The sequence below is a fragment of the Panthera onca genome, chromosome A1, assembly GCF_046562875.1.
Source record: "Panthera onca isolate mPanOnc1 chromosome A1, mPanOnc1 haplotype 2, whole genome shotgun sequence".
In the NCBI taxonomy this organism is placed as follows: Eukaryota; Metazoa; Chordata; class Mammalia; order Carnivora; family Felidae; genus Panthera; species Panthera onca.
In genome coordinates, this window is record NC_138339.1 from 228882133 (window position 1) to 228902696 (window position 20564).

At 33.6% G+C, this 20564-nt stretch overlaps 1 protein-coding gene across 6 annotated transcripts in view; it reads right to left on the reverse strand.

The window, feature by feature from the left end:
• PDS5B (PDS5 cohesin associated factor B) overlaps positions 1–20564 on the reverse strand; it is a 191778-nt gene that overhangs the window by 97152 nt on the left and 74062 nt on the right. For all 6 annotated transcript variants that reach the window (XM_060637388.3, XM_060637387.3, XM_060637389.3 and 3 more), the window contains exons 6-10: positions 20248–20374; positions 13759–13839; positions 6670–6810; positions 4724–4839; positions 1759–1853 (exon numbers count right to left, since the gene is read on the reverse strand). In XM_060637388.3, coding sequence (XP_060493371.1) covers positions 1759–1853; positions 4724–4839; positions 6670–6810; positions 13759–13839; positions 20248–20374 — 560 coding nt within the window. The remainder of the gene's footprint in view (positions 1–1758; positions 1854–4723; positions 4840–6669; positions 6811–13758; positions 13840–20247; positions 20375–20564) is intronic.

Here is a 20564-nt window from a genome sequence, read left to right on the forward strand (position 1 = left end):
AACAATCAGTCCAAATTCAGAAGTGAGTGGGTAAATAGAAGGTTCAAGGCAGGGCATCTCCCCCAAAAAGGATGAAAATGAGAAATATTTGCTGTTCAAATCTGACCGGTAGAAATTCAGCAAAACCTGAAAGCATGACTATGACAAATTATTGTTAAAAATATTATGAACTAATAATACACTTTATCATTTTCTTCATCAAAAGAAACTCAGAAGGAAGTAGTAAGATTTAAGAAGCATAAGCAAAGACCATTAAAAAAATCAGTTAAAAATGTACTACAAGTTAGTAAAGTTTTAAAAAGAGAAAGTAACAATAATATGAAAGATAGGAAGAGAGTGTGCAGTTAAAACTTTCAAGGTTCCTTGACTGTTCAGAAAGAAATGAGAGTTCTGACTTTAGACTTCACTAATCAATTATGCAGTGAAAGCACAAAAGAGAATGTTAACTTCCAAGCCCACAGGGGGAAAAGGAAAAATGAGAACAAAGAAAATTAATTAAGCAGAAAAGAGGGAAACAGGAAAACAAAACAAGAAGCATGGAAAATAAAAAATATAAAATAAGTTCAACACCATCAAATTCAGTAAGATTTTTAAAACACATAACAATACTGCATATAATTTATGGACACATGTGACATAGAAAAACAAACAGGATGCAGACCAAATTTAGTGGAGTGGGCTACCCTCTGCAAACAGGAAGAATACAATTTATGAGGGGCATTTCAACTACATCAACAATTTCTTTTCTTTTTTTTAATCTCTTAAGGAAATACAGCAAAAATGCTAACATTTCTAAAAAAGACATAGTGGCTATCATAGTCATCTGTTATTTTCTGAACTATTTCCTAATTTAAAAAAACTGGGGCACCTGGGTGGCTCAGTCAGTTAAAGATTGGACTTCAGCTCAGGACATGATCTCGTGGTTCGTGAGTTCAAGCCCCACGTTGGGTCTCTGCACTGAAAGCACAGGGCCTGTTTGGGATTTTGTCTCCTTCTCTCTCTGCCCCTCCCCCACCTCGAAAATAAAGAAACTTTAAAAAATTTTATAAAAGAGCAATAGTCAGATATATGATATTCTTATTACTACAAAAATGCAAAGTTCTAAACTGCCTTATAAATATACAGATTTCAGAAAAGTTACCTCCATTTAGCATAGTTTAATAAGCTTAAAAATTAATGACTCACAACTCAGTTCTCAAAATGTTAAAGAATAGTAAAGAACATCAAAGTCAAAACCTGTTCAAATCCAAATGCCTAGAATATCTTTAAAATTGTTCTTAAACTAAAGAACTAGTACTCTCTGGTAACACTGACTTTTTATAGGTGCTTCTAGACTAAGGCGGCACAAGAGTCAAACTTCTAGCTTCAGAGAGTAACTTCCATGATGATGAGCTGAAAGAAGACTTTACCAAATAAAGTCTTTATTTAACACAATAACCAAAAAGGGGGATACTTTTCCTATACACACACACACACAAACACACACACACACACATATATATATATATATATATGTATATATGTATATATATATATATATATATGTATATATGTATATATGTATATATATACACACACATATACACACACACACATATACACACATATATACACACAAATATACGTATATATATATATACACACACACACATATATATCAGTTATACACACACACACACACACACACATATATATATGAAACTGATTTTTTTCACCAACAAGCATCTAGAAATATTGGCTATTGTGGGTATATAGTACCTGTTAAGTCCTTTGCTAAATCAGGATGGTTCATGAGACAGTGACTAGCAAACTTGACACATTCCAGGCGGATTGGTACATGGATGTCATTAAACCTGAAAAAATATAAAGGCACAGAATGATCTTTAAAATAAGAGAAACAGGTATGTGTTTAATCTGTATTCAATTTATATTTATTCCTCTAATTAAAAGAAAAAACAATTTATGTAGAGTAATTCAAAGTGGAAGTCAGAAGTTTTGATATGCTATATATTTATGAATGCTTTGGAATGTCGATATTAAACCAGCACAATCTCCTGAACTATGTACTTTCAAGGAACATGTATAAACAATATATGCTTGGCTCAAGCACAAAACTTAGAAGGACAAGATTTTTCCTATAAGTATTATACTTTCCAATATGCCTGTTTATATATGCATATGTGTGTACATAGTTCATAGATACATTATATAAATCCTAAACTGTGTCTGGAAAGAAAACCTTTCTTCAAAGTATCCCTTCTTAAATATAGAACATTCACAAAAGTGTGGCAGACCTTGCACTAAACCCCATATTATTTTACATGACTCTAAAAACTGAGCCCAAATTACTCCTATCCAGTTAACCATCACATTTCCGCTAATACTAAAGCCAATTTTTATATGAACAAGTATCTTAGTATATATTTCTAAAATACTAAAACTCATTTATTGATGTCATTTAAGTATCTTTTGATCTTGTATTTCTCCTCCATCAATTTTTTTCCTTATAATTTATTTGGTGAAGTAACTGCTTTTGATTGTGTGTGTAGTGTTTTTCCAGAGTTTAGATTTTGCTACATTACATTTTTCTGATTTAAATTAATAGGCTCCCCTCTCTCCTAAATCTTATAAACTGACAGTTAGATCTAGACACCAGTAATATTCAGATTCACTGTTTTAGCAAGGCTATTTCACAGATGGCATCCTGTTCCTCCATAAAGCACGTGATGTCTAGTCATCTCTAAACTATTGATGTTGAAAGCCTATATGCATTGGTTCATCCTGGAATGCAAAACAGTGATGTTTCTTAAAAAATCTTGTCTAGTATCAACAAGAACATCAAAGTAAAGCAAGAATTTTCCACTCAGTATTTTCATATGTCTTAATTCTGAATCACCAAAAGGTTTCCAAATCATGTATCACCCTATACTGTAAGAAACAAATTTAGTATCTTAAAGGGGGTGGGGAAGAGGTCTTCAAAATGAGCACCAAATTATTCATAAAAGCTTATTATTAGGAAAAAAAAATGCTCTATGAAGTACACTCAAAAAAGTTTTAACATCCAGTCTATGATCTCATGTAAAGTTTCCAGAGTGTTTTGAATCCAAGTACTCTATCCTTATGTACTTTACCATTTTTCAATTAAACATGTGCTATTTAACCATTACAAATAAATATAAGACCTCTTTAAAAAAATAGTCTAGGTCCTTAAACTTGCTAAGAATCAGCGAGTTTCAATTTTAGGCCATTAAAATTAAAAGAAAAAATTACAATGTAATGGAAATGTGACATAAATTTTAATCAAGATTTTTTTCCCCTTCTAAAATCTCACAAAGTCTGGGTAAATCAAGTCCTGATTTAAAGATATATTAAATGTCTGTAAGTAAAAACTGTATTTGTGTTTTACCACATTAAGTGGACTTTAAGTTGACTGGTATAATTAAACGTATAAAATATTTTGCTCTACTACCCAAGAACTTTCCATTGTTGTTTAAGGGGAAAAAGTCTAGAAATCAAACTCAAAAGTACAATGGGCTAAAATTTATTTATTTAATGCACCTTGTCAAATAGTACTGAGCTACATAAGAGGCAGGAAATCACATTATGAATTTAGCACTTAAGAATTTATAAAACCTTCTACCCCATTTAAAAAATTAGAAAAATAAAGCCAAAAGAGATTAAATTTATCATCATCATCGACAGTTCTAGTATTAAGAGGGGACAGAAAAGTGGTTATAACAAATATTTCAATACAAAAAAAAAAAGAACAAGACTTTTAAAATCCTATTTATGACTTAATTGCATTATTTGTTATGAGAAAAATTTGGGGACAGGGGTGGGGGTGGGAGGGGTTCTCCTTTAACTTCAGGGCCAAAGTACATTTCAGCCAGGGCACTTGAGAGGTGGTTTTAACATATTCAAGGTCAGGGATACTTTTAGAAATGTAATGAAATGAACTCTTCTCATAGAAAAGAGAAGTCTACAAACACTCAAAATTTTGCAACCAATTTCAGGTTTGTGGAAATTAAAAGCATATGGAATTCAGGTTATCATTTTCTTTAAATGAGAAATGTACAATGGAGGTTAGGAGGAAGAACATGCATATCATTTATTTCTTCATTCTGTGGATATCCTTGTCTTTACAAATGTCTCATGATTTATTTCCAGTTGGAATGAATCACTGCTATGTAATAATAACACATTTGAATTTCATGACTATAATACCTTTTGAGATAGCTTTTTAAATTTTTTAATATTTATTTATTTTGGGGGGGGGGGGGGGGGCAGAGAGAGGGAGACAGAATCTGAAGCAGGCTCCAGGCTCTGAGCTGTCAGCATAGAGCATGATGCGGGACTCGAATCCAAAAACCTTGAGATCATGACCTGAGCCGAAGTTAGACGCTTAACCCAGGAGCCACCCAAGTGCCCCTTGAGATAGCTTTATAAATGTATTATCTTTAAAAAAAAAAAAAAAAAGTAAAAAAATTAATGTATCATCTTTCAAAAATTAAGGGCAAAATAAGATGAAAAGAAGGGCAACTGTAAATATGGCCAATCACTACCAACATTCAAACATTTCAACATATATTTAAAAAAAAAATCTCAAAATATAAAACCTTTAATTTTTAATAGTTCAGAAAAATATTAAATACGGGTGTTTTAAAATAATGTAAAGTAGATATAAACATATATTACTTTTAAACAGGACACCAAAGTCATATACCTGCCCAAGTAACACTGCCAGAGTGGTTTGTTTTGAGAAGCCAATTCTGAATCCTTTGCCCCAAACATTTTTGCCAGTAGTTTAACAACTTGTAGGCGTTCCTCATTATCATTGCTCTAAAACAAAACACAGACAGCTTTAAAACTATCAGGTAGATATATTCATGACAATTTTCCCATGATTTTCCTCATCTCTCAATTCCACAAAAACTTTCATGAACTCCAAATGAAAACTTATACACAAAAATGCTCAAACTTTTCAAAAAATTAAGTGTTCTCTTAAATGATCTCATCATCTCATTAAAGCAATAACTCCCTACATGAAAATACATACCAAAGTCTGACTAAACGTTAGAGGCCCTTCTTACAATTTAGGCTCATTTCCATTCACAATCAAATTCAAAACCTAACTCACATCAAACCTATGCAGATCCTTGAAAAACTATTTGTTTGATACTCAAGGTACTACAGATGTTACTGTATACTTTTTTTTTTCTTTTAATTTCAAAACAATGCCTAAGCCTAGCATTAGAAGCTCCCACAATAATGACCTAACTCATCTCTATTATTTCTCTCACTATTCCTCTAAATAAGTACTTTTCAACCCTGGGGCACATTAAAATGACCTCTAAAGCTCTAAAACAAAACAAAACAAAACAAAACAAAACAAAACAAGACAAAACAAAACTGCCTGGATTTTATTGCCAATAATTCTGATCAACTGGTCTGATTTAATCCCTGGACATCTGTTTATTAAGGCTCCACAGGGTGAAGATTCTAATGTGCAGCCAGGGATGATTTAAATTTACTTGATGTTACTATCCAACTATAATCCTCTGTGTTCCACAAATTGACCCAGCATCTTCCTACCTCTGTATGCTTCTGCAGTTGTTTCCTTTGTTTCAATTGTATGTTGTCTGTATCTTTTAGGACACCTATAATATCTGGCCTCTTATTAAATCTGAACTTTTTTTCTCTTCTAGATGTTGAATTTGCTGAAAGCAGGGATTATAATCCCTTACTTATATTTCTTATAGTATTAAATATTTTTATTAAAGAAAATCATATCAACCAAAAATTAAAAGTATGACTGCATTCTGCCTCATCAAAATTGCTAACTACATGAGGAAAAAAACAGAGCAGGGAGGCCAGTGAATCAAGTGGCTCACTTGAGAAATATACCAAAAATATACCCTAGAATAAAACAAGAATGATCATTTGCTGGTTTTGTGGGGTACTCACACTACCAATATGAACTGTTTATTTTTTTTGTTTTGAAAGAGACAAAAATCTTTAGAAACAAGAACTGTAATACAGAAATCATTTAAGAACTTTTCTGGGTGGTACATCAGGTTTCATCAAAGATTATTCATTATAACCAGCTTTATTTAATCTTCCTGTAATAATTTGAAAGAGAAAAGACTATTCCTCAAATCTACAAATGGAACTCAATTTGATGGGATAATTTAATGTCAAGGTGATAGCAATATGCCACCAACAGATCCCAGAGAACTATGAGAAAAGTAATGGAGCTTTCAACATAAGCATAACAGAATATGCACAAAAGGAAAATATTTCACAACATGTGAATAACAGACCCTAAACTATTTTTATTGCCTTATCAAGGGATCTTGGGAACCACTATAAACTGTGCCTGAAAACAAGCTTGATGTATAGCTATGATCTGAAAAGTCAGTCACAATCTAGAATTCATTTGGAAAATATCTGAAGAAAAATACTACCCTAAGTCATTAAGTAACTGCTATCTGCTAGGCATCACCCTGGGCACTGGAGATAAACAGGTAAGGTACAAACATGTAATTAATAACAGTAATATACCACAACATCTGTAATATCCAGCTAAAAACCATCCTAAGAATTAAGGAGCCACAAATAATGCTCTTTGCTAATGTGGCTGACAGACCATATCCCTTTTAGAATAGTTACCTTTAATTTAAATTCAAGCTGGGGTAAAACTGAGAGCAGCAAATGACTATCAATATTATAGAGCTCCAAAATTAAGTCAAAGACATGCTCTGACAAATCGCTGATAGATGTTTTCCCAAGCATCAGAACCTGATTAAAAAACTTTTGAGAAAGAAAATTTATCATTAATTGAAATGGCATAGACAAAATGAATTTTCTAAAATCTTCATTATTATTCAATTAAATTTATTATTATTTTATACAAAATCAAACTAGGTTTATCAAAACGTTTTCTAACAGTAGGTAGGAAACTACAGGCTAGTTCACCTTGTACATGAAATTCACCTTGTACACAACAAAAGATAACTTGTACTAATTTATCAATTAGCTTATCAATCAACACTCTACCTACCATATGTACTTTATTTTTCATTATGGTACTTACTATATTTTAAGTTGTAATACAGTTATATTTGTGTACATGTCTTAATTTCCCTACTAGGTAAATTTCTTAAAGTCAAGAGATCACATCACCTTGGCATGTATGGAAGAACACTGAAGAAAAAGCCTTGTATCTTCACAGAAGGAGCCAATTCCATTTTTAAAACATACAATTTTATATTTATAATGCAAAACAACCTTTTTGTTTACTTTTGAGAGAAAGACAGAGCACAAGCGGAACAAGGGCAGACAGAGAGGGAGACACAGAATCTGAACTAGGCCCCAGGCTCTGAGCTGTCAGCACACAGCCCGACGTGAGGCTTGAATCCACATACTGTGAGATCATGACCTGAGCCAAAGTTGGGCGCTTAACCACCCAGGTGCCCCCAAACAACCTCTTTTTTCCTTTGTATTTTATGTATTTTTTAATTTACATCCAAGTTAGTTAGCATATAGTGCAACAATGATTTCAGGAGTAGATTCCAGGGATTCATCCCCTACATATAACACCCAGTGCTCATCCCAACAAGTGTCTTCCTTAATGCTCCTTACCCATTTAGCCCATCCCCCTCAAAACCCCTCCAGCAACTCTATGTTCTATTTAAGAGTCTCTTATGTTTTGTCCCCCTCCCTGTTCTTATTTTTGCTTCCCTTCCCCAATGTTCATTTGTTTTGTATCTTAAAGTCTTCATATAAGTAAACTCATATGATATTTGTCTTTCTCTAATTTTGCTTAGCATAATACCCTCTAGTTCCAACTATGTAGTTGCAAATGGCAAGAGTTCATTTTTTTTTATTGCTGAGTAATACTCCATTGTATGTATGTATGTGTATATATCACATCTTCTTTATCCATTCATCTATCAATGGACATTTGGGCTCTTTCCATACTTTGGCTATTGTCAACAGCACTGCTACAAACACTGGGGTACACTACCCCTTTGAAATAGCACACCTGTATCCCTTCGATAAATACCTAGTAGTGCAATTGCTAGGTTGTAGGGTAGTTCTATTTTTAATTTTTTGAGGAACCTCCATACTGTTTCCAGAGTGGCTGCATCAGTTTGCATTCCTACCAGCAGTGGAAAAGAGATCCTCTTTCTCCACATCCTCACCAGTATCTGTTGTTGCTGGAGGTGTTAATTTTAGTCATTCTGACAGGTGTGAGGTGGTATCTCATTGTGGTTTTAATTTGTATTCCCCTGATGATGAGTGATGTTGAGCATTTTTTCATGTGTCAGTCCGTCATGTGGATTGGATGTCTTCTTGAAGAAGTGTCTATTTGTGTCTTTTGCCCATTTCTTCACTGGATTGTTTTTGGGGTGTTGTAAGTTCTTTATAGATTTTGGATACTAATCCTTCATCTGTTGTGTCATTTGCAAATATCTTCTCCCATTCCATCGATCGCCTTTTGGTTTTTCTGATTATTTCCTTCACTGTACAGAAGCTTTTTATTTTGATGAGGTCCTAAGAGTTCATTTTTGCGTTTGTTTCCCTTGCCTCCAAAGACGTGTTGAGTAAGAAGTTGCTGCGGCCAAGATCAAAGAGGTTTTTGCCTGCTTTCTCCTCGAGGATTTTGATGGCTTCCTGTCTTACATTTAGGTCTTTCATCCACTTTGAGTTTATTTTTGGGTATGGTGTAAGAAAGCGGTGCAGGTTCATTCTTTTGCATGTCGCTGTCCAGTTTTCCCAGCACCACTTGCTGAAGAGACTGTCTTTTTTCCATTGGATGTTCTTTCCTGCTTTGTCAAAGATTAGTTGGCCTTACGTTTGTGGGTCCATTTCTGGGTTCCCTATTCTGTTCCACTGATTGCTTTTGTGCCAGTACCATACTGTCTTGATGATTACAGCTTTGTAATACATCTTGAAGTCTGGGATTGTGATGCCTCCTGCTTTGGTTTTCTTTTTCAGGATTGTTTTGGCTATCCAGGGTCTTTTCTGGTTCCATACAAATTTTAGGATTGTTTGTTCTAGCTTTGTGAAGAATGCTGGTGTTATTTTGATAGGGATTGCATTGAATATGTAGATTACTTTGGGTAGTATCGACATTTTTACAATATTTGTTCTTCTAATCCAGGAGCATGGAATATTTTTCCACTTTTTTTGTGTCTTCAATTTCTTTCATAAGCTTTCTATAGTTTTCAGTGTATAGATTTTTCACCTCTTTGGTTAGGTTTATTTCTAGGTATTTCATGGTTTTTGGTGTAACCGTAAATGGGATCGATTCCTTGATTTCTCTTTCTATTGTTTCATTATTGGTGTATAGGAATGCAACCAATTTCTGTGCATTGATTTTATATTCTGCAACTCTGCTGAATGCATGGATCAGTTCCAGCAGCTTTTTGGTGGAATCTTTTGGGTTTTCCATATAGAGTATCATGTCACCTGCGAACAGTGAAAGTTTGACTTCGCCTTGCCAATCTGAATGCCTCTTATTCCTTTGTGTTATCTGACTGCTGAGGCTAAGACTTCCAACACTACTTTGAATAACAGTGGCAAGAGCAGACATCCCAGTCCTGTTCCCGACCTTGGGGGAAAGCTCTCAGCAAAACCACCTCTTTCTATTCTTTTTTGTCTTCTTTTATATTCTGATGAAATGTGTGTGCATATGTACAAGGTTTACAGCACTACTGAAAATCCAATTAAAAGTACACAACACACACACACCGAAAATCCAAATTTGAACAACTTTATTTCTATAAGGAACCAGCTATAAGTGGTTTCCACATTCAGATCATTTACCATATTACTACCAAAACTGGTAAAGATACATAGCATAATGGTCCAGTTCCTTTCTATTTAAAGTCTTCCAAATTTGTAAGAAATTAAGCCAGAGAATATACCACACATTCTCAACAGGACATTCTGTCTCCTTGAAGAAGTAGTTTAAGGATTTTTTATAACACATAAGCCCTGATCTCTTCTCTCAGTTACAGTCAACACAACCTGGCTTAAATAGGTTTTCTATATGGATAGTACAAAGTTCAAGACTTCACATTTCTACGTCTTTTCTGCTTACTTTAAGTCAGGTATTGAGAGAGAGCGAGACAGCAGGCATGTGCATGAGCTGGGGAGGAACAATGGCGGGGGGGTATTATCCCAAGCAGGCTCTACACCCAGTGCAGAGCCCAACATGGGGACCCAACTCATGATGGTCAGATCATGACGTGAGCCAAAATCAAGATTCGAACACTTAACCAACTGAGTCACCCAGGTGTCCCTAACTCAGGTTCATCTTTTTTTTTTTTTTTAAGTTTATTTAACTACTTTGAGAGAGAGGAAGAGAGAGAGAGCACGCAAGCAGGGAGAGGGTCAGAGAGAGAGGAGAGAAAGAGAATCCCAAGCAGGCTCCATACTGTTCAGGTTATTCTTAAATGAAGTTTGTTATGTCTGTGAGCCTGTACAAACTAAGTATCCATGATGTGTGTGGTGGGGGGGGGGGAACAAATTCTATTTTACCATTCTTTCTTTACTCGTTTTTAAAGTAACTTGTTTGTTGTCCTGGTTTATCAATATTGTGGGAAAAGAATTTCATGACCTCTGAGGTTAAATTCTCATTCAGGCTGAAAATAAAATGGCTTTGTTTTCATTCACAAATTTTCTCCTGTTTAAAAACAGTAAATCTAACCTTTCCTTAACAAAAACACAATAATCCTTTCCAATCTGGCCACCTTGTCACATGATCTAATTGTCTTCTTCATCAGTCTGGAGAAAACTCACTTGAAAATTTGAAAAAAACAAAAAATCACTCCCTGGGTTAACTTCTTATAAATTTCATCAATAACAATTATTTAACATTTATAATCTCCATAAAGGCAAGGGCCAAGTCAGTCTTCTCTACTGTAGAGGAAGAGCTTGCCATAGTGCCTGACAGAGTAGGTACCCAGTACACATTTAGCAAATGAATAATATGCAGCAGGTAGTATAATATAAGTAAAACAATCCATGTTCTCCCTAAGGACTTATAGTGGAAGAGGCAGATAGAGGTTTGATTAAAGTATTTCCTTCCAAAATACATTAGTCTTTTATTTATAAACAGGTAACTGATTTTCCCACTACAAATTTATTTTGTAACAACTGCCTCCTAATGAAAGGAGTATGGGTAAGTTACAGGTCAGCAAGAAATTCTACCTTAAGTTTAATGGTCAATTTTACTTACGAAAGTGCTTTCACATTAAACAACACATTCTCTACAATCACTCCAAGCATTTTATTAACCCCATCTTACAGATGCAAATACTGAGGCTAGCAAGATTAAGCAACTTGAAACTTGTAATTAAAACGTTCTAATGAAAACTAAAATTACCAAGAAGTGATCCATGCAGAAAATTTTTTGATTTGTTACTGTACAGTGTACCCTGTACTTTTTGTTTTTGACACTGTTTTACCTTTTTAAAAATTACTTAATACTTTTTAGTTTGTTTTGAGTTGTCAAGTGACAAATTTTATATTTAAAAAATAATCTACACCACCACAGTCATTCAAGTTCTATATATCTAAGAATCACTAATTATTAAGAACTTGAATGTGTCTATAGGATATCCATGATAGTGAAAACAACATAAGCCAAAAAGAGATAGAAATGGGGTTATTATTACCTCAGTATCCTACCTCTCTTTTTGCTTGCTAATTCTCCACTAGAAAGATAAATGAATAATGGCTACTACATGTACAAGTCCAAAAAGGCTGAGAATTATTTTAATAGTGTAATTCATTTCATCCTACTACAAAACAATTAAGTTCACTAGAAAGTAATTTTAAATGTTAACTGTATAGGTTTGAGGTAGAAAAATAAGATGTGTAAGATTAAAAGAGGGAAAAAAAGCAATTCTCAATGACTTCTTAGCTAACCCTCAAATAAAGCAAAGAGAACAAGAAAATGAGATAAAACAATGAACAAAGTATTGGGAATAAACATATAATTGAAAGTCTGCTCAGACCATTCTACTAATCTTGTGCCTCTCCTCCCCCAGCTTCTGATAAAGATACAAGAGGGCAGTTCTACTTCTGCAGGCAAGAACTACTAAGAACAAAAAATTAATATAAGGTATTAGTGATAAGGAAATGTTTTTACCTTGATTTACCTGAGATTGCTAAAAGTATTTCTCTGGTCCTTTTTCTTTTAGCTCTAATTATAAATATTTTCAAACACATACATATGTTGAGACAATAGTATAATGAACCAGAAAAAAGGCACCAAAAAAATATGTGTTCCCCTAGGAAACATCTGGGTTGGCAATATCAGTTTAAATAAATGACCACCAGGAGGAGCTCACCTAGTATATCTAAAGGGCCACGGAGATAGTCATTCAGATACACTCGAATCAAAGGAAAGGGAAGGCTAATTAATCACAGAATGCATAAGTCTGGGTCTAAACACTTCAAATGCCACTAGGTCAATAATGAAAAAAAACAAAACAAAACAAAACAAAACAAAACAAAACAAAACAAAACAAAACTCAACCCACTCAATCCAACCAATTTACTCCAGCCAACACCCAAGATTCATAAAACCTGCAGATATCATTATTTAAATTCTCTGCCAATTTCGAGCTATTAAGATAGATTACACAATTTGATTGTCCAAGCTGTGAAAATTCACCCTCCAAAACAATTTCCTTACAAATCAAATACATTTTTCCAAATCATCATGTGCTTAGAATTATTTAAGGCTATAAGTAAGTCAGAAACAAAAACTGAGATTTACCAAGATACTATTTTATAAAGTTTGTTACTAGTCAAAGCACATTTTTTCATCATGTATTTTATATACAGACTTCAATTTTTATATACTATAGGAAATATGCCCCTTCAATAAACTTCAGGAAAATTAAATACATAAGTGATCATAAATGACTTTCTCACTCTTTTCAAGAAGACTGATTTATAACATTTACATATTTGGAGGTAAGCGAAAGTGGAAAGTAGAGAGAACTGCTACATAAATTCCAGAGGCCAACACTAACACTGTGTTCTACATTTGTTCCAGGAGGCACCATTCACACAGAATGTATCTAGAGTGGTGCAACTCAAGAGTACTGAGGAGAGAAAAATAAAACTTACAATAACCTATTAGCTAAAACACATTTCTTCTGAAAACAGCTACAAGACGGTCAAGCAGATTTGGGATGATACTGAAAGGGCTCATTTCATCTCAATTCCTCCTCTTTTTCAAAAAAGGTAGTTGTATTTTAAATCTACCCCAGGAATAGCAAGATAGGCAACTGTACCAAATCGCTGCCATTAATATGTGCCTTCAACTTTAAGGTCTTGGTATTAGTTCATATCTACTTCTTGTACAATCAATTTAATCTTCAAAAAGCTCTAACTTCCCTGAATAATGAGAAGTTCTATATATTTTATCTAACATTTAGCTCTGCTTGTAATATTAGAAATAAAAAGTGTATCTTGCTAACCAAAATTAAAGATGTTCTAGTTCTAGGCAACTTGAAAGAAGTAAATGAATGAACAAACAAGAGGGGAGCTAACCACCCATAAAATATTAAGCAAGAATAATTTTAAATAAGAAGGAGAAAGAAAATATATTATTTAATAATTAAAACAACATGAAATTTAAAATTATGTAATATTACCTGCCAAAATTTTGCCTCTAGCTATCTTTAAAATTTTGGCTAATCCTTCTGACAACCAATTACAAGAAAAACTTACATTGGTAATATACGGTTCAATAGCTTGAGCTGTCCTCTTCAGTAAAGCCTTTGCCAAATCATAGGCTTGTTTGTTTAAATTCTGAAAAACATAAAAAAAAACCCTATATTATATATTATATTCTATTATATTATATATATTATATATCTCTAATTATGAAAAACAAAATATTACCTGTATTCAAAAAGCTGCTCCTGAGTACATAAATGAGAAGACTATCTAAAACTCAATTCGAATAAAAAAGAAGGCAAAGACATTTTTCTTCTTTTAAGAATGACTAGTCTACTAGATCATAAGATCCCTTCCAAGAAAGGAAAATTACATTCTCTTCCTATTTCATTCACAGCATGAAGTAAACCACACAGAAACGGTCAACAAATTTTTATTAGATAGGAGAGGACATAGTCATTCTACATCTAGTCCCGAAGTCAAATCAGTTCAGCTGAGTACAAACACAGGCTGTTTTACCTCAGGTCCAGAAGAACACGTCATAAGAAAATGAGCTGGGTTCTAATGTGAACAGGAATAGGGGGCCCATAGGTGGGGAAAGACAAAAGAGTTTGGGGCACCTATGGGACAGCAAACTTACTCAAGGACATCTCAGACCACAGGTAAGGCCAAGGATACAGCAAACAAAACAAACAGTAAAATATGAAAAGAAAAAAGGCAGAAGAAAAAAACATCTTAAGAAAACATGTTTCTAAGAGATTCTGGCAATGACAGAAACAATCAAGACCAAAGATCTGAAAGAAAATTGCTAGTCCAGTTTAAACATCTTACAGAAAACAGGTACACTGTAGATATCCTAAAACTCACATTCAGCATATTTTTAGATTTACATCTATTGATGCTTCTACTGAATTACTTCTTTCATTTCTAAATGCCATTAGGTATTTTACTACATAATACACTACAGCTTACTCATTCTCCTATTCATAGACTTTAACTGTATGTCTTGTACATGCTTCTTTGTGCATATTAGACATTTTCTGTAAATTCTATCTCTGCCATTTTTTAAATGGGCTGTTTTATCCTTATTTATTTGTAGAGTTTCTCTAAAATTCTACACACTAAAACTTTGTCAACTGTATGTATAACATATCTTAGTCTATATTGTCTTTTCACAATGTTTATAGTACCTTAGAGCATAGGGAAGTTTTTAAACTTAACGTAACCAAATCTATCAATACTTTCCTATTTGGCTTGTGCTCGCTGTATCTTTCTTAAAAAAATTTCTTCTACAATGAGGTTAAGATGTTGCTTTATATTTTCAAATAAAAATTTAAAGATTTGTTTTTCAGATTTGTATCTTTATTCTACCTCTTACTTTTATGTATGGTATTAAATAATTATTTCCCATATGGATTTTCAATTGTCCTAAAACCAATCATTAAATAAACAGTACATATTCCCTTCAATGACCTATAATACCCACACTTTGAAGTTTCTACGTAACTATGCATCTATTTGTAAACTCTCCATTACTTCCATATGTCCCGTTGCCTACTACTGCCTGATTATAGTCAAAGGGATATGGAAACAGTGTCTTAATACTAGGTAGTAGAGTAAGTCCCCACCATTCTATTCTTCAAAATTAGTTATTATGGGCCATTTACTCTTCAATGTGAATTTTAGAATCAGTTAGTCAAATTACACACACACACACACACACACACACACACACACACACAACACACATTCAAACTTTCTGTTTTGAGTGGATTATCTATTAGTATGCATAAAACTGGAATCATGATGATACTGAGTTTCCCACCCATAAACATAACAAATCATGCAGAATATCTAAGTCTTCTTTTATACTTTTTCCTGAATTACAATGATTTTCAGCATAATCGTCCACATTTTTGTGAAATTTCTAAACAGTTCAAGTCTTTGTTAAGGGTACAAATTTATAAAATTATACCAACAGCCTTTAATATATTGATCTTATATCTAGCAACCTTGCAGAATTTTATTTGTTTTAGAAAGTTATCTATACAGTTTTGTGTTTTCTACACAGGTAGTCATATAATCTGCAAATAATTTCAGTTTATTTCTTCTTTTTAATCCTTTTATTTATCTCATTTTACTCCACTAAAGACACTTAATTGATGCAGATTAGAAATGGTACAGTTCCCTTTTTCCTGAGTAAATAAGTGTTCCTAACTCCAAAGAAAATTCTTCAGCATGTACCATATGTATAGTATCATACATATTCTTACCACTTTTAAAATTTATTTTTTATATTTTAGTTAACATGAAGTGCAATATTGGTTTCAGAAGTAGAATTCAATGATTCATCACTTACATACAACACCCAGTGCTCATGACAAGTGACCTACTTAATACAGACACCTAGGCCATCTCCCACTCACCTCCCTCCATCAACCCTTAGTTTGTTCTCTATCATTGAGTCTTTTGTGGGTCATATCCTTATCACTTTGCTAAAAAGTTTTTATCATAAATTACACTAAATTTTATCAAATTGTCTTTTTCTACATCTACTGATACTTTTTTCTTTGATCTGTTAATTTACACAAATATCTTAGTCTCTAAGATTCTCTAATGTTTATCCATTCTTATATTCCTAAAATAAAGCCAATTTGCTCATTATAAATAGTTTACACCGTTCCAAATGTTATTATTTTATATTGAATTTATGTGATATGATTAAAACTTTAGACTAAATTAGCCTATGACACTTCTAACTTGCTTGGCTTTGTCTAGTTTCTCTATGAAGATTATATTCCACTCATAAAGTGAACTGTGGAGCATTTCTTCCTTTTCTATAATCTAGAAAGGTGTACTTGACATTTGAATTGTATGCTACTTAAATGATTAGGAGTTATCTCCTGATGTTCAGTTTAAGTTCTTTTGTGGTTGGTTTGTGTTCTGCTGCTGTTACTTTTATTATTGCTGCCACTGTTGTTTGGGAGGAAGGGATTTTGTTCATTTTATGGATACAATTTTTAAAACGAATTCTATTTCTTTTACTGGTTAAAGGTTATTTAAAATTTTCTCTGGCAAGTTATATTTTCTAGGAAATTCTTTTACCTAATTTCAAATATATTACCATAAAATATTGTTCATAGAACTGTCTTTTTAGCTTTTTAATGTCTGTTGTTCCCCATTTCATTCCAAAACCATATATTGATACCATCTCTTTTTTTCTGATTCAACTTACCATGGATTTGCCTATTTAATACATTTTTCAAACTGCCAGCTTTGAGTTTGTGTGAAATGTACTGTATTTTCTATGCCTTTAATTTCTGTACTTGTTTTCTTCCTTGTATACAGATTATTTTTATAAACTTCCTGAATTGGACACTTGGCTAATAAAATTAGATTTAAAAAACATTCAGGGTGCCTGGGTGGCTCAGCTGGTTGAGCATCCAACTTCAGCTCAGGTCATGATCTCACAGTTTGAGGGTTCAGGCCCCGCGTCAGGCTCTGTGCTGACAGCTCAGAGCCTAGAGGCTGCTTCAGACTCTGTGTCTCCCTCTCTCTCTCTGCCCATTCTCTGCTAGTGTTCTGTCTCTGTCTCTCTCTCTCAAAGATAAACATTTAAAAAATTTAAAAAAAAAAATTTAAGCTGTGTCCTACAAGTTTTAATATGTATCATTTTAATAATCATTTCTAAATATTTCAGAATTGCCATTATGATTTATTTTGTTTCTGTTTTGTTTTTAATTTTTTGTTTTCTTTCTTGCCCCCCCCCCCCCCCAAACCCTTGTCTTGAGGGCTGACTTTCAACAGATCACAGCGAGGGAGCAGCTCTGCTATGTACAAAACCCCAACCATTATGATTTATTCTTTTGACATGTTAATCATGGTTGCTATAAACTTGTTTGTTTCAAATCTTCAAAATTCCCACAAACTTTATAATCATTGGGAAAACTGTTAAGATAAGCCACCAAGTGGTGAGTTTGTTTCTTTCTCTTTGTAATTCTTTCAGTTTATACTCTATATATTTGAGCCTACATACATGCAACTTTGAATGTCTTCCTGAGAACTAAATGTTTTATCATTGTACAAATCCCTTCTTTACCCAGTAATGACTATTACATCTGATATTAGTACAACTTGTTTCAGTTTTCTTTCAGTTAATATATGCCTGGCAAGTCTTTTTTCCATCCTTTTATAAGCTTTTGACTTTTTTGTGACAGTACTTTTGTTCTTATCTCTTTGACCAACTGTATTATTATTATTATTATTATTATTATTATTACTATTTTGTGAGAGACATGCACAAGAGATAGTGGAGGAAGGGCAGAGAGGAGAATCCAACACAGGACTCCATCTCAGGACCATGACATCATGACCTGAGTTGAAATCAAGAGTCAGACACTTAACTGACTAAGCCACCCAGATGCACAACACCCCCCACCCCCCCTGCACTGGATTATTTTCAATCCAGTATGACAGTCTAAGTAGCAAATTTAGACCATTTACATTTATTGTAATTCTTTCTTTTACTCTAATCCTGAAAATTTTAATATGAATACTTCAAGTTTGATGTTAATCAGTAGCTCTATACTCCCCACCACCACCAGGATTAGATCACTCACTGACTCTCCATTAAGCCATTTAATCTCATCTGTTATTATGTTATTCGTATCCAGTAATTCAGGACTATTTTGTTAACATCCCTGTAATCATTATCATTGCTACTATTTTTTTTTAATGTATTAGTTCTTATTTGGAGCATTTCTTTGTACATCATTATTTCTTGTTCCTTCTTTTAATTCAACTTCCATCATTCTACAATACTCACATAGTTCATTCAGGAAGAATCTATTGACAAGTGAGTATTGAATATCTTAATTGCACTCAAATTGGATATGTGACTACACACACCTACACATACATGCACAGTTATTTTATCTTAGCACTTGGGAAATATAGTCCCATTATCTTCTGGCATCTATCCTTGTTACTGAGAAGTCAGCAATAGATTAATCTTTATTCCTTGGTAAGTGTCATGCCTTTTCCCTTTGGGTGCTTTATAGATTATTTGGCATTCTAGAATTTCTGTTGGCATTCTAGAATTTCTCCAGGATATTCCTGGACTGGGATTTATTTTTATTTATTCTGCTCATGACTTTTGCTACCTAACCCATAAATCCATGCTTTCCAACAGCTCTGGAGAATTTTAAGCAAATTTCTATTTAAACATTTCTTATCTACTCTCTACTTTGTGTTCTGAAATCACTATCAACTATATTGGTCCTTTTCATTCTGTTTTTCATGTCTCAGTATTTTTCATGTCTTCTTTATCTCACTTTACCTGTGTAATTCCTTGATCTATCTCCTAGTTCTCAAAATCTTTTATAACCCAATAAAGATCTTAATTTCAATGACCATTTCTCATTTCTACTTTTTTCCTAAACTTCTTTCATATATCTAGCTATTATGTTTTTAACTCTTATTTTCATGGCTTTGATCCCTTGAAGCATATATTATCTTTAAATCTTTTAAGGTATTTATTATTTTTATCTAACAAATGTATTATCTGAATGTTTAGGTCTATTTGCAGTATTTAACTTTCAGCATTGATGGCCTATTTTAAGAATCTGGAAATACTAGAGGCACCTGGGTGGCTCAGTCGGTTAAGCGTCTGCCTTCGGCTCAGGTCATAATCTCCCGGTTTGTGAGTTGGATTGTGAGTTGGAGCCCCATGTCAGGCTCTGTGATGAGAGCTCAGAGCCTGGAGCCTCCTTCAGATTCTGTGTCTCCCTCTTTTTCTGCCCCTCCTGCACTCATGCTGTCTCTCTCAATAATGTAACAAATAAACGTTAAAAAATTTTTTTAAAAAGAATCCGGAAATATTAAATTATGCAGTCATCTTCATGGAAGCACTTTTTGTGTGAATGTCATATACTTGTGAAATTAGATTATACCGTGCCAGGAAGTTCTTCAGTTTGCACAGATCTTTATACTCGTGACTCCCTGGCCCCTCTCTTTAACTCTCTCTTTTATCCCTTTCACAGAACCATTATTTCCAACTGTTTACTGGAGAGTTAGTCATTTTCAAAGAACAAGACACACAAACAAGTCTTGATTAATATCACCAAGGGAAGAAACACTGTCATGAACATATCCTTTGTCCAGAAATTAGTAGAGACTTCCCTTTTAATTTCACCCCCCACTCCATCTAACTACTGCTGTCTTAGAGCTATGGCTCTAACTGCTTTCATAAAGTTATGACACATAAAGTTATATGATAGCATCTAAGCAGTATTAACTCACTCCTTGAAACATATCCTACATCACACAGTTATTACAGATACTTTATCACATAAACTACATCTGCTTAATTAGTAACTAATAAGTGTACCATGTTTTACTAATATTTATTAATATTAACCAATAAAACAGATTCTCTAAAACTAAGGTTAAAGCAGGAAAAATTATATTTGGAACATAAGCACAAATTCTTGACCTTAATATTAACAGGCTTTAGACATATTGGTATATGTTGCTACTTACCTTATGTGCAGGTACCAGATTTACCAAAACTGTATCCAAAAGCTCCTGAGATACTGTATCACCTTCACAAATAATAGAACTCATGAGGTCTACCATGTGCATATGAACTTTCTGATTGTGGCCATTGCTGAAATTCAAAATAGATATTTTATTTAAAGCATACAGGATTCAGGGGTGCCTGGGTGGGTCAGTTAAGTGTCGGACTTCTGGTTTAGACTCAGGTCATGATCTCACTGTTCAAGAGTTCAATCCCCACATGGGGTCCACAGTGACAGTGCCAATAGTGGAGAGCCTGCTTGGGATTTTCGCCCTCCCCC